The sequence below is a fragment of the Rutilus rutilus genome, assembly GCF_951802725.1.
Source record: "Rutilus rutilus genome assembly, chromosome: 15".
Classification (NCBI taxonomy): Eukaryota; Metazoa; Chordata; class Actinopteri; order Cypriniformes; family Leuciscidae; genus Rutilus; species Rutilus rutilus.
In genome coordinates, this window is record NC_140220.1 from 37,478,483 (window position 1) to 37,493,669 (window position 15,187).

At 41.5% G+C, this 15,187-nt stretch overlaps 2 protein-coding genes across 3 annotated transcripts in view; both read right to left on the reverse strand.

The window, feature by feature from the left end:
• The window catches only part of LOC311304860 (dynein axonemal intermediate chain 1-like), a 674,193-nt gene that overhangs the window by 536,912 nt on the left and 122,094 nt on the right, over positions 1-15,187 (reverse strand). The gene's annotated exons all lie outside the window — the stretch shown is intronic.
• med23 (mediator complex subunit 23) overlaps positions 1-15,187 on the reverse strand; it is a 57,975-nt gene that overhangs the window by 40,493 nt on the left and 2,295 nt on the right. The window contains exons 7-13 of one of the 2 annotated variants that reach the window (XM_084432137.1): positions 15,070-15,171; positions 14,076-14,145; positions 13,853-13,965; positions 12,321-12,416; positions 11,747-11,764; positions 3,398-3,598; positions 1,577-1,720 (exon numbers count right to left, since the gene is read on the reverse strand). In XM_084432137.1, coding sequence (XP_084288263.1) covers positions 1,577-1,720; positions 3,398-3,598; positions 11,747-11,764; positions 12,321-12,416; positions 13,853-13,965; positions 14,076-14,145; positions 15,070-15,171 — 744 coding nt within the window. The remainder of the gene's footprint in view (positions 1-1,576; positions 1,721-3,397; positions 3,599-11,746; positions 11,765-12,320; positions 12,417-13,852; positions 13,966-14,075; positions 14,146-15,069; positions 15,172-15,187) is intronic. The other variant, XM_084432138.1, reaches the window with a different exon arrangement.

Below are 15,187 nucleotides of genomic sequence, written 5' to 3' on the forward strand. Positions count from 1 at the left end.
CTAATGACAGATGGCTGATACGGTTAGTCTGTCTGGTACCTTTAAAACATTCAGGTGGGAATCCACTACACTGAATCTGCTGAAAGCGCAGTTTGTTTGCATGCAGTGCCGGCGCTGCTTTAGTGACTCACCAAAGTAATTACACAGATCAGGCAACGGGACACTGTTTGCTAAACACTATTTGCACGGCGCAGTTCGGATCTCAACATGATGAAAGTGGCCTTTACTACACCACACATCTGGATAAATGGGCGATTACAGCGCATCATCTGGTCAACATCGGCTGGTTTACTGCGCTCATGATCACTAGGAAATACACACAAACATCCCTTTATATAAATGCTCATTTATCAGCTGCTTTCAAGTGGCACTATTAGCGTGATGAGAGGCAAACGCACAGTTTTGTGAATAAAGCTCAAACAGTTATGAGCCTAATTTATACGGAAAAGAGGCGTGTTTGAGCAGAATGTAATGACAGATCATTTAAAGTCCCCCTGTAGTCAATCATTTTATCCCTTAAAACTCACCTTTGATTATCAAAATTACATATTTAAACTTTTTTTTCCTTGAATGAAATGCCTTAAAATATCTTGAATGTAACTCGACACCCTCGCCTCATTTAGTATGCGCGGTTCTATGAATATGCAAATGAGCCCCGCCTCCACTCACTCGCTCAGCTCAGAGATCCACTGGTTGACGATCACACGTTGATCTGATTGGTTACAAGGTAGTTTGTGACGTCAGAAACACCAGTGTGTGTTTGAGACTGTCTTTGGTTCACTGCAGCTTTAAGGAGGAAATACTCAGCAATGGTGTCGACTTATGAACTTACACATGGTTTGACTTAAAGCATATTAAAAACACCACATAGACACATAAACAACATTAAAAACTTAATTTTCACCACAGTATTTTAAATATTCAAGGCACAGAGCTGAATCAGCACTGATCGTGCCGCCTCCGCCTAGTTTGCCAGTGATTAGCGAATAATGGGGCACATTATCGGAAGTTCAGCGAAATCCTGCTTGCAAAATCAGATCCAGTTTCCACTGTCAGTCGTGTAGAGATGCACTGCTTACACTGAAGACACTTTCAAACCAGGCCGCTTTCTGTTGGCGAGTGCCTGAGCAACTTATTCAATGTTTCTTTTTGTTGGATTTCTTCCCACGGCCCCTTTCGTTTACCAGAACATCTGCATTGGTTTCTACTGGCAAACACGCTGGTCTGCCTACACCAAAACCAACAGCAAGACACTACTACCACTCATGAGGCCGGGGCAGAAATATAGCCGTCTGCCATGTGAGGCTTTATTCCCGGCTCTGTGAAGTCCAATCAGTGTGTTCAGACTGACACAGATTTCCAGTTGTGTGAGTGATCCATGCACACGTCCACTGCATCCCAGAGAGTGTGGCTCTGAACTGTGAGTCAAAGCGTCTGCTAAGTGTCTGCTAATGACCGACTGAATAATCGAGCTAGCAGAGCAGACACGAGTGCATGAAGCCTTGATCAGATGACCTTAACCAACAGCATGTTTAGAGTGTCACATTAAGAATTGATGAAGCAGAGCCTCGTTCACCTCTTTCTCGGGATACAGCAGGTCGAAGAGCTTCATGACGGGCAGGAAGTCGGCGAGCGCGTTCTTCTGGATGCTCCCGGAGATGAACTGCAGCAGGACCCACATCAGGTGATCCCGGCCCTTGATCAGGCCCCGGCCCGCCAGCTGCTCAGAGCAAACACACAGTCACTGAAGCACAGGCCGGAGAGGAGAACAAGTGTAACTCACATGCGAGAATGTGTGCTTTTGTGTGGCTCTGTCCCAAATACTGCGATTCATGTGAACTTTTGGCCCGATTTTGTTCGAAATGACGTCATACTAGTTTGCGCTTCGATTTCGCTTGACGTATTTATAGGGGCTTTTACTTGCAATAATTGGACGGTGTGTGTCGTCAGAGATGCGTTCTGGCACGGGACATATTTTGCTCTCCTCACTTACATAAATGAACTATAGTGTCCTGCACACACTAGTAAAAACATATAAAAAATGATATCTTTTGTCTGAATAATGTTTGGTTTGACTGTAAGTATGAATCACATGGCTACCTCACTACAGTGTTCAAGCAATTGTTGACCCAGATATGAAAATGTAATCAACCTCATGAAAATTTCAACAAGCCTGCATGACTTTCTTTCTCCAGTGGAACTGTAAGATGTTTATCGTATCTCTTTTCCACACAATGACAGCATTTCTTAAGCAGGAGCTCAAGCTCCACAACGGCCACAAGCCTCAAGAAAATGTTACACAAGTAGTTTATATGACTCATGTGCTATATGCTAAGTCTTCTTAAGCAGTGTTATTCTAATATCACTGATGTACTAGTTGTTATATAGTAATGAAAGTGTTTTTTTTATGGTTTCAGTTAATGATAATAACCCTGTTCTGCAATCATATGACATTGGAAACGTTCCCCTCTGGTGAAGCTTTAAACTCTCATTTGCAATGGCTTTTGACTATACAAAATTGCTCTTTTAGTTGCATTATCCCACAACTGATGGTTTTAGCGTCAATGAACATCACTGGATCTTCCGTACATCAGAGCCAGTCTGAATAAGCCGTCTATCACTTTCACTTAACATTGTGTCGACATTTTCTATTCAGAAATAAACTATCTGCAAAATTAGAGGTGACACTTTATAATAAGGTTCATTAGTTAAAGGGATGGTTCGGAGTAAAATCAACCTAGGGTCCTTTGCACCATGACCTCGAGCCAAACACACCCCAGAAGCCTTTTTTCCCTTGGTCAAACATTATTAAAGTTAGAGCTTATTTAGAGATTCTGGGCATTATTAGTGGGGTAATTTACCAGATACATCATAGGATCCATCAGCGCCTGCACTAAACCATCCGGCTGATCTCTCTAAATAAGCTCTAACTCTAATAATGTTCAACCAAGGGGGAAAAGGCTTCTGGGGTGTGTTTGGCTCGAGGTCATGGTGCAAAGGACCCTAGGTTGATTTTACTCCGAACCCTCCCTTTAACTAATGAACCTTGTTGTAAAGTGTTACCAAATCAGATGTCAGTAACACTTCCGCAGATACTCCGTATCTCAGCAGTCTAAAGCGTCGCTGAACAGTGGACACACGGCTTAAAAACAGCTTGAATTTGGGTCTTCGTTACTATCGTAAGATTTGGAATATATCTCACATGAGTCTTACGGACTACTGATATCATACGGCTGTGGCGGTCTCTGTTGTTTGTGGAGCTTCGCCACTTTGAGCTGTCATTGTGAAGACAGTAAGTCATCGGGGTTTGGATGGCCGTGAGTAAGTGGCTCCTAAGTCTAAGTGGTGTTATTGAAGAGGAGGATCTGAAGGCAGGCTTTGGGCCATTGAAGCGCACCTTCTGGTGTAGCGACAGCACCATGTGAGGGAAGCTGGCGAACTGGAAGAGCACGAAGAAGATGAGCTGGCTGGAGAGGTGCTGCCACAGGAGCTGACTGGTGCCGCCGTCGTCGAACTGCTCCTCCGTCTCCGACCGCTCCATGGCGTACACCACCAGGTCCACCAGCTGGTCCTCCAGAACCGGGCATCTCTGCTTGTGCTGCGAGAGGGCAGAGCGGTGGACAGAGGCGCACTCTTACACAGACCACAACCACTGCACACACACACACACCAGTGACTGGGCGGTGACATCACGTCATACACCGCCTCAACCACACACATTAGTGATGTCTGTCACACATGCCCCATTTCTTACTCTTCAGTTTACTTCACACTCACTGGATAGTTTAGTATGAGTTCTTTAGTGCACTAGTAGGCCTAAAACTATCATTTTCAGCATCTATCCGACTTCCTCCGCATCACTGTTTCTTTCTTCAGTCGAAAAGAAATGAAGGAATTTGAGGAAAACATTCCAGGATTGTTCTCCATATAGTGACTTCAATGGGGTCCAACGGGTCGAAGGTCCAGATGTGAGTTTCAGTGCAGCTTCAAAGTCTCGACACGATCCAGCCGAGGAATAAGAGTCTTATCTAGACAAACCATCCGCCATTTTATAACAAAATAAACATTTATATACTTTTAAACCACAAATTAGGTAAACACACATTATGAACGTTTAACCACACATTATGTAATCACATTGAAAGGTCAAGCGTGATGTGTAGGCGGAAGTACCGACTCAGTGTTTACAAAGCAAACGTGCAAAGACTGAGTCAAACGCCATTTACAAAAAATGAAAGGTAAAAAAATTATGTTGGTTGATTTTGAAATTGGAGGAGAAAATGAGATGGAATTTTCACCCTATGCTACCTCTCTGAACCAGAACACGCATGACCTTTCAACCTGATTACGTAATGTGTGGCGCATCGCAGAGCTAGTGCAAGACCAGCATTTGTGGTTAAAAAGTATATAAATATTTATTTTTGTTATAAAATGTCCGCTGGTTTGTCTAGATAAGACTCTTATTCCTCGGCTGGATCGCGTCGAGACTTTGAAGCTGCACTGAAACTCACATCTGGACATTCGACCCGTTGGACCCCATTGAAGTCACTATATGGAGAACAATCCTGGAACGTTTTCCTCAAAAACCTTCATTTCTTTTCCACTGAAGAAAGAAACACATCTTGGATGACGTGGGGGAGAGTAAATTATCAGGATTTTTTTATTCTGAAGTGAACTAATCCTTTAAAGCTAAAATGACCTAAAATGGTCAGATGTTTTGATTTCTCAAGACTGTGTTTAGTCCGACATGTACAAGAACCACAGTTTGTTTCTGCACGTTATTTAGGACACAAATCATTAAGATGACACCAAAATAAACCAGCGTGCAGCAGCGCCACCATACATGTGAAGGCAACATGAAGGAAATGATGTCCTTTAAACAAATCTCTTAAATATACTATTATATTTAATACGCACATGGAACGAATTGTGGTGCCATGTTATGTTAAAGGATGAAAATTACTGAAATACTGCAAAGAAAACAATTTTTTTTTATACAATTAAACTAATTTAAGTGACACTTTAATAATATAGGGAATCAAACTGATTCACTAGAGTAGGTCGATGAGACGCTGATCTCTCATGATCTCGGCTGTAAGCAGGGTTGGAGGAGTCACTCTGTCTACACACAGTCTTCAGTCACGCGACTGGAGGGCAAAACATCCATTAGACTGCAGCACAGGACTGTCAATTCTCCATCTCAAAAGAACTAAAACAAAATGCATTTTGTGCACTTGTGATCCACATACAGCACATGCTGCAGTATTTCAATCACTAAAAACAGCGTTCTACTACAACACTTAAAGTGATATTAGAAGTGATATCCGAAGATCAAATTCAGTGTACACCTCATTGATGATGCAGACTATATACAGGCGAGCAGATGATTTAATTAGCTTTAGCTTTCCTGTAGCTCAGTAGAGCGTTGGTGCTTGCAATCATAGATATCCATATAAGGCTCGATCTCTTACGGCGGAGTCTCGAACGGCATCACCGGCGGCCATCTTGTCACAGGCAGGCTTTCTGGCGGGCTCTGTGGTACCTGATGTAAGGTGAGTGATCAGCACGAACACAAATACTCTTATCTCGCTGAAATCTAGACGGATTTACAAACGGTTTGGTTTCTTACAAATGTTATTAACGTGGCTATAATTGGAAGTCCATGGTTATAATTATTCATATGTATGCAGTGTCATAACTACATCTCTGACGTTTATAACAAACCAAACCGTTTGAAAATCGGTAGAAAATTTAGCAAGTTATGGTTATTTAAAAAGTAGAGCGAGCTGCCTGTGGCAAGATGGCCGCCACGTGCGGACGCCGACCTCCATTGGCCAGCAGCGCGCACGAGACATCTAGCCTTTATTATATGATATCTATGCTTGCAACGCCAAAATCATGGGTTCGATTCCCAGGGAAAGCAGGAACTGATACCTTGAAATGCAATGTAAGTCGCTTTGGATAAAAGCGTCTGCCAAATGCGTAAATGTAAATGTATATTCAGGGTTCATCTGCTCGCCTGTACATAGTGTGCATCATTCATAAGGCGTGTACTGAATTGGATCTTTTAGTAACATTGTCTTATTATATTAATAATTGGTACAAATGACTGGTGGTCAATTGTTTTGCTCTCCAGGAGGGAAAATAAGGGCGTGAGGTGAAAACTATGAATCTCTGGGGTTTGTAGCAGTTTGTACGCCTTCTAATCTGTGCTTTTATTCCTAATATCTGACCAAATCAGTCTTAAGCAAATAAGCTAAACTAAATAAGCAGCTATTCCCCAACCCAGGGCCAGTTACAGACATGATAAACATGAGCTGCTGTATTGACTGAACACACAGAGCATATTCAACACGGCCTCACGACAGTCACAGGAGATGGACAAACACAAATGGGACACGCTTCACAGCAAACACACACACACACACACACACCACTGAAAGCATGGCGTGAAGATGCTCACAGAAGCCCTGATCGCGAGGGAAGCTGCAGTGCATCTGCAGGACAGTGACGCCCCCTGGTGCTGGCGGGACAGAAGTGCGGGACGATCTGTTCCCGATGCACGGCAGCTTCCCTGTAAGAGGCATGCAGGGACTGATCTATCAGCGGCGCTGGGTGTGTCTGCGCATCCGTCAACGCTTTACTGATGCTGTTTGTGTGCTATGTTTAAAGACCCCATGAAATGGAAGAGTTTTCTCCACTGTATATTGAAACAGGAAGGCAGGATCTGTCCACTTTGCTCCTGTAGTCAATCAATTGATCCCTTTTTGATCACCAAAATTATTTTTTCCTTGAATAAAATGTCCTCATGCCTTAAAATAGCTGGAATGTAACTCTACTCGCTTGCCTCATTTAGTATAGTACAGTGTTTAGTATCAGGGGCTGTTTACACCTGGCCACTTCATGCGCTTTCCGTGGTCTGATCGTGAAAAGACCAGGTGTAAATGCCCTCCGAAACACACATGAGAAGTATCTGAATCCGATCGCTCACACCACTTCAGGAGGAGGTCTGGGCCGCATCCCGGACGAAACTGGACAAGTGTAAACGCATCTGGTTGTTGAAACCACATATGAACATTTTACTCTTCCCAACAATGCTACAATATAAGCATGTGAGAGTGTGTAATAGGCTATATGTAATGTTATAGCCAGATATATGGCGCTACTGCAGCTGAGCATCTCTTCATTAAGCCAACGTGCAAACTATCGCAAAACAAAGTGAAAGTAAGTCGCAGACGCTTCACACACAATCATCCTCATTAAAAGTAAAGAAACGAAATGATCTTCCAGGGCTGTTGCCGCTCTCTCTTATTGCCGTCTCTGATATTGAAATTTTAGCTGATGATCAATAAAATGCAGCTCATATCTGTTGCTTTCGGTCACGTGAACTCCATTAAATCTGCATATAGTGCGGGAATTGAAGATCGGATTTAATTTATGTGACCAGCTGAAATGGAATCGTTTTGATGAATATGCAAATGAGCCCCGCCTCCACTCACTCGCTCAGCTCAGAGATCCACTGGTTGACGGTCACACGTTGATCTGATTGGTTACAAGGTAGTTTGTGACGTCAGAAACACCAGCGATTTCAAAGCGTGTTTTTGAGACTGTCTTTGGACAAAATTTTTATACAAAAATCAAGTTTTTAATGTAGTTTATGTGTCTATGTGGTGTTTTTAATCTGCTTTAAGACAAAGCATGTGTAAGTTCATAAGTCGACACCATTGCTGAGTATTTCCTCCTTAAAACTGCAGTGAACCAAAGACAGTCTCAAACACACGCTTTGAAATCGCTGGTGTTTCTGACGTCACAAACTACCTTGTAACCAATCAGATCAACATGTGATCGTCAACCAGTGGATCTCTGAGCTGAGTGAGTGAGTGGAGGCGGGGCTCATTTGCATATTCATAGAACCACGCATACTAAATGAGGCGAGGGTGTCGAGTTACATTCAAGATATTTTAAGGCATTAAGACATTTTTTCACAGGATCAAAGATGAGTTTTAAGGGATAAAATGATTGACTATGAATAACAGTTAAGTGCTCGATCAATGGATGATGTCATCAATATATTAGTCTGCTTTCCAGGAAGAACAATCTTTAAAATTTTAACCGTGCACGTCTGCTGCTAAAACATATTTTGTCAAGGTTTGTGAGTACATCACCGTATAGATGAGCTCAAAAGCAACAGACTAAAAGGCTCAAAGCTCTAAACTGGGTTTCATGGGGACTTTGAGAGCATGATGAAGGTCAGCTGGTGCATGAACGCTAATTATTATCTGGAGGAGAGGTGTTTCCCTGCGTGTGGGAGCGAACCGTCTGCATTTAGCAGCACACAACACCCAGAGAGAGCCAATAAACAGCAGCAGGACACACACTGGACAACGGCACACAAACACACACAGCATGCGCCGATCAGGGCTTGAAATTAACAGATTGTCTTCATTCTCAGGTACGCTTTATCGTCCCTGAAAGAGGGACCGTGATGTGTGTGTTTGGCCCTGACGGCTCACCTACACAGAGACTCACTGGGTTTCCAGCATCAACTACTGTTAGAGCAGGGTGACTGTTCACCAAAAATCATCATCATCCGGTCATCATTTACTCTAGCCTGGTCTAACCAGACTCCCGTACAGAGAGTCAGGCCTCTCTCCATTGACAAGCGTTTACTTCCTTGAAGGCGGGAACTCTGTTGAAGAATCTATCGCTAACGTTTGGTGACGTAACCCTACAACTCAAACTAGCGCACGACCCCAACGTCATCGTTCTCAGCCACTCCATCTGTTCGCTGATTGGACCGGCAAAAAATTGGCCGGAGAAAACCCAAGAATATACCGCAAACCCAGACGGAGTACTGAAGGAAAATGAAAACTGACCGGCAGTACGTACATTTAGCCTAAAGTTTCATCTCCAAACAATAGGAAGTCAATGGTCACCAGATCTGTTGGTTCCCAAAGTTCTTCTTTTATGCTCCACAGAAGAAAGTCATAGAGGTCTGAATGGCAAGAGGGCGAGTAAATGATGACAGAATGACCATTTTTGGGTGAACGACCCCTTTAACGTTTATAAATTCATCAACCTGTTTGTCATTTCTAACGTAATGATGGGAGATTACGGGTCAGTCTCAGGAAAAGGCACCATGACTTCCGACTGATGTAAGTAACATCATCATCACACTGTTTTTAACAGACAGAAATCTTGTTTAGTGTGGAATGTACATTGTTGTTTTTAAATCTGAATATGAGTCATTACAAGGGGCCATACACACAGAGAAGAGTGGAGACTGGGAGACTTTTAAACTGAATTCGACCTACACTACTGGGCAGAAGTATTAGATCGTAAGATTTTTTATGTTTTTAAAAGAAGTCTCTTCTGCTCACCAAGGCTGCATTTATTTGATAAAAAACAATTAAAAAAAACAGTAATATTGTGAAATATTATGACAATTTAAAATGACTGTTTTCTATTTTAATATATTTTAAAATGTAATTTATTCCTGTGATCAAAGCTGATGTTCAGCATCATTACTCCAGTCTTCAGCGTCACATGATCCTTCAGAAATCACTCTAATATGATGATTTGATGCTCAAAAAACATTCATTATTATTATCAATGTTGAAAACAGTTGTGTACAATGTTTCTTTGATGAATAGAAAGTTCAAAAGAACAGCATTTATTTCAAATAGAATATTTTCTAACATTATAAATGTCTTTACTGTAACTTTTGATCAGTTTAACTCGTCCTTGATGAATAAAAGTATTGATTTATTTTATTTCTTTCCCCCAAAAATACAATTAAAATTCTTACTGACCCCAAACTCTTGAACGGTAGAGTTTAATGTTACAAAAGCTTTAGATTTCAGATAATGCTGTTCTTTTGAACTCTCTATTCATCATAGCATCATGAAATAAAAATGTATTCAACACTGATAATAATCATAAATGTTTCTTGATCATCAAATCATCATATTAGACTGATTTGTGAAGGATCATGTGACACTGAAGACTGGAGTAATGATGCTGAACATCAGCTTTGATCACAGGAATAAATTACACTTAAATATATATTCACATAGAAAACAGTTGATTTACATTAGAATAATATTTCACAATATTACTGTTTTTGTTTGTATTTTTAATCAAATAAACACAGCCTTGGTGAGCAGAAGAGACTTCTTTTAAAAACATTAAAAATCTTACCGATCTAAAACTTTTGACCGATAGTGTATATTTTCTTTTGAAAAATTAAGATAATATTTTCCGATGGGAGATTATAGTGTATTTTTCTCTTCAAAAGAATATTTTCATCTTTCTGACGTTATATTTAAGGTGGCAACATCATAACATGATTCAAGTTTCTCTGTTTTCATCAGTTTTTCATTATTAAATGCACTCCTTCTCTCTACAGGCTCAAGGGTTTACAATAAATGTGCCGTTTACTAGTTAAACTGTTATTAGAAATGTTTACACCACGATATTCAACCCCAAGACATTTTAAATGGGTTATTAATTATGCATGAGCTAGTTAACTATGTATTAATTACAATGTGAGATTTATAACAAGGCACTTTCAGAAACTCTCATAGCTCATAAATAATGAATGCGACCCTAATGGGCATGTGTTAGTGGTGACAGCAACGCTCTTCCCACATGTAGTGGTTTAGGGCATGGGTGTGACGGCACACGAAACATGGCGGTTCGGTACGTACCTCGATTCTGAAGTCACAGTTCAACGTGTCTTCAGTACAGCAGGGGAAGCTAACCAAACCATGCCTTTTTTATTAAACAGTGGTTTACTGAACAAACTAAGTCTGCCTTTAAATACAGAAGTGTCAACACACACACACACACACACACCAGTTTATGCTACTGTTGTAATTGGGGGAAGAGATTTGAAGGACTCGCACTGCAAAATATGTATTTTAGAATAAGGTTAGAAATATTTGGCTCTCATTCCAATCCACTTTTTATTTATTATTCACTGAAGTCGGTGAAGTTAAACACAGACTCGCTTGCTGTCAGGATAATACTTTATGCCAAATGGAAATGTGTGTGTGAATTTGTAGCATTTGTAAGTAAATCAAAGTATATGGATATAAAGGATACTGTCCCATCAGAGTTTGAAATGATGAACGTGCAGCGCTTAAAACAACACTGTACCAACATGTGTACCGTTACATCAACCACTGAACAAAACAACATACTTATTAACAAATAGTCTGAATATTAGGAGGAGAGCCTGGTGTTTGCTCCTGAGCTGAGAAAATATGATTTCTAGAAAGCTCAGCAATCACATTTTTACACTGGAATATTTGAGCTTCAATAGTGCCGTTTCCTGTGAATGACCCACACACTACAACAGCTGACAAGCTTTCTCTGATATAACATGTCATCGGCAAGAAGCCGAAACAGTAAGAAGTGTGAAAGAAGAATCAAAAGGAACAATCCAGTCGCATCACTGTTTGTTTGTTAAATAAAAGCTTCAATTTTGGGAAAGAGGGAAAGCAGTTTGGCTGAAAGCGCAGAAGACTGTTGTGGAAAAGCTGATGGATTTCTCGGTCAGCCTTTCGAATGCTCTAATAATTGCTCGTGGCAGTCAGTAATTTCAAGCCCTACGTTTATCCTCTCGTTTCACTGGAGGTTGTTCTTCTTCAATCGTAATTAGATGGAATCGTTTGGGGTTTGGCTATGAGGAAGCTTCCAGAGTCTGGTTAGTCACAATACAACAGTAAGATTGTGAACATACCTGAGCAATGTTCAAGGTCTAGAGCATTGGAGGAGGAGGAGGAAGAGGAAGAGGAGGAGGAGGAGGATGGGCGGGGCAAGACAGGACAGAACAAAAATAAAGGAAGAAAAAAAAGAAAACACAAATACAGTGACTAGGAGGCCAGCTTCAAGTAACCCTGTCAGTCAAGCCAAACCACACCCCCAGAGACAGGTACGAGAGGGACAGGGACTCCCTGCCAGACCACAGGAGGGAGAGAGAGAGAGAGAGAGAGAGAGAGAGAGAGAGAGAGAGAGAGAGAGAGAGAGAGAGAGAGAGAGAGAGAGAGAGAGAGAGAGAGAGAGAGAGAGAGAGAGAGAGAGTTTGGCAGGGAGTATTGTGTGTCGTTCAGGTCCTGTGGGAGGGAGTGTGGGACTACTCAAACTACAAGCAGCTGATCTCTCCACGCCTCTGCGTCAGCCTCTCATCACAGAGAAGGGGATGGACATGCGAGGCAGAGGAGGGAGAGAGAGCCCTGCGAGAGACAGAGAGAGAGAGAGAGAGAGAGAGAGAGAGAGAGAGAGAGAGAGAGAGAGAGAGAGGGAGCGAGCTGCACCTGCTTGTTGAGGCCCAGCATGTTGCAGACCATGTCTCTGGAGTAGGGCTGCTCCAGCACATACCTCAGCAGACCCGTCTGCGGCTCGAACAGGTCCTGCGGAGACACACACACACACGTCAAGCAGTGCAATCACAGCACATTTACACACACATATACAGGGGGATTCATTCAGGTTTAAAGGGTTAGTTCATCCAAAAATGAAATGTCTGTCATTAATTCCTCACCCTCATGTATGCTTCAAATAAAGATTGTCTGTTACACATATATTATATTTTAAATGAATAAAAGCATAAGCATTTATATATAAAAAAAAAGGGTTTAAGGCCAAAATGTGATAATGTCATTTGTGCAGGTCTTATAAAACCTTAAAGGGTTTGTTCACCCAAAAAATGAAATTTGTGTCATTAATTTCTCACCCTCATGTCGTTCCAAACCTGTGAGCCTTCGTTCATCTCCAGAACACAAGTGAAGATATTTCTGATGAAATCCGAGCGGTGTCTGAACCAGCCATAGACTGCACCGTCAATGCAACTTTCAAGGCCCAGAAAGGTAGTAAAGACATCGTTAAAATAGTCCATGTGACTCCGGTGCTTTTAATTATGGAATTAATTATTGGAATTAATGACAGAAAATTAATTTGTGGATGAACTAACCCTTTAAGGTTTTATAAGACCTGCACAAATGACATTATTGGTAAACTTCACATAGTTTAAACACATTTTTTTTTTTATTATAAATGCTTATGCTTTTATTCGTTTTAAATATGACATGCGTTACTGATACAATCATTATTTGAAACGTCACATTACTTTCTAAAGCTGATTTCCTCTAATCTGATCACTACTGTAGACATCAGTGTTTATATCTGAACTATACACTTTTATCCAGCACTTCTGTGATAATCTGACAGAAATAATGAGACTGTGATGTTGAAGAGACTGTTAGTGAAGCAGTTTCATATCTACACATGACGACTGCTCTCTCTGGATCAGATCTGAGTGTTCGCTGTGATCGTACTTGTCTAAGCTTTAATAGACATAGAGCCGAATCACTGTCATTTAGGAATAAGATCATGTGGGGGTTTGAACCGAGATCGGCATCTTTTAATAATTAATCGTGCAGCTCTAGTTAAAAAAAAAGTTATGTAGGTCTTGTATTAATTCAGATTGCAATATCTATCTCAAAAAACAGTTTTTTCAGTTTTTTTTCTGATACCAAGCAGCCCTAATCATGTAATCATGTGCACTGATCGCTCAATCACAGTCAGTCCGGGATCTCTGTGCTGTGATCTGGATTCAACTGTCCAGTCTTATGTGAGATTCATGAACACAGTGTGTCGGTCTGTCATCTACACATGCAGCAGAGAGTTACTCATTAGCCAATGATGAACTTACTTAAACTGGACAAAAGACTTTCTTCAAGAGCCGCTGTACAGCCGAATCTTGGCTGCATTATTCTGCTATCATCACTGTAGCGCTGCTTTGAGTCGATCTGTACTGTAAGAATACGGTGAGTGGAGTCAGAAGTACCTTATCATAGGGCAGCATTCCCCTCAGCGGGAAGCGCAAGGTGCTCGGGTCCAGCTTCCACGAGTTACAGATCGCCCCAGAGTTATTGACCACCGGCAGGAGACTGCAGCGCCCTGAAACACACACACACACACACACTAGTTAAACATGAGACAGACCGCCCCAGGGGGTTATGGGATATGAACGTGACACTGTGAGATGAGGACGAGTGAATGTGTCTTACCACAGATGGAGTTAATACGGGCGGTCGGTCTGAAACTATCAACGAAGTCAGATATCAGGCTTCCCAGCAGCTGAAAGAAGCACACACTGCTCTGAGAACAGGTCAACACCTCCATCGCTCTACAGCCAGGGCCAGGTTCACTAACAGCTCCAGTGCAACACCCTCTTTTGCCATTAAAGAATGACTGTCAGGATTTACTAAATACACGCAGTGAGAAACTAGTGATAAAAGGTTATTTTTGTGGCTAAACCTTATTTCAGTCCACAAACACCAACATTCAACATGGATTTGAAGTCGTAACGCTAACTGTAACCATGGTATCGTGGCAGAAATAGTCCAATGTTTTTACATTATTCATCTCAGGGTTCGTACAACCTTTTGAGAGTGAAATTCAAGCACTTTTCAAGGACTTTAAAGCTCTAAATGATGCATTTAAATGTTCTTTTTAATGTTAAACTTTTAAAGATGAAGGAAAACTAACACTTTGTGGCAAACAAACAAGAAAACAGCACTATAAGCAGAAGATGGCGGCCGAGGATCACTTTATTTCCACTCCCTAATATATGGAAAAGTCACAAATTCTCATGTAAAACAAAAACTTTTCTTCAACTTGTGCCTGAATGACACAGAAAGAAAGTAACGAGTGCTGCTTCTATGATCACTGAAGCTGTGGGTCTTCAGGACGCAGCATAAGAGTAGAATAGTTAACGTTTCTGTATAAAGATTGTGTTTTTGCACGTTACTGTTGTTAAAAAAAAGTTACTTTTATCTGCATAACAATTCCAGCTTAGCTCTTCACTGTTAGATTTCCAATAAACAAACATGTAATATGATTAGTAATTGGACTTATTAATGCAAAACAATAGTACTTTTATGATTAAATGAACTACTGCTCTCAAATGTTAGACTGGAGCCCTGTGTGAACTTTCCACTGTCATCACGCTAGTATGCCCTGTTCAGTAATCTGGCCTGAGAGTCTGTGTGTGTGTGTTACCCAGTGTGAGAGCAAGCCCTCTGGATACAGCTTCCTGATCTCGGTCACAGCGAAGTACGCGGGCAGCAGACAGGCGTTGCGGTCCAGGATGTACTCCACCACCTTCACACAGGACAGT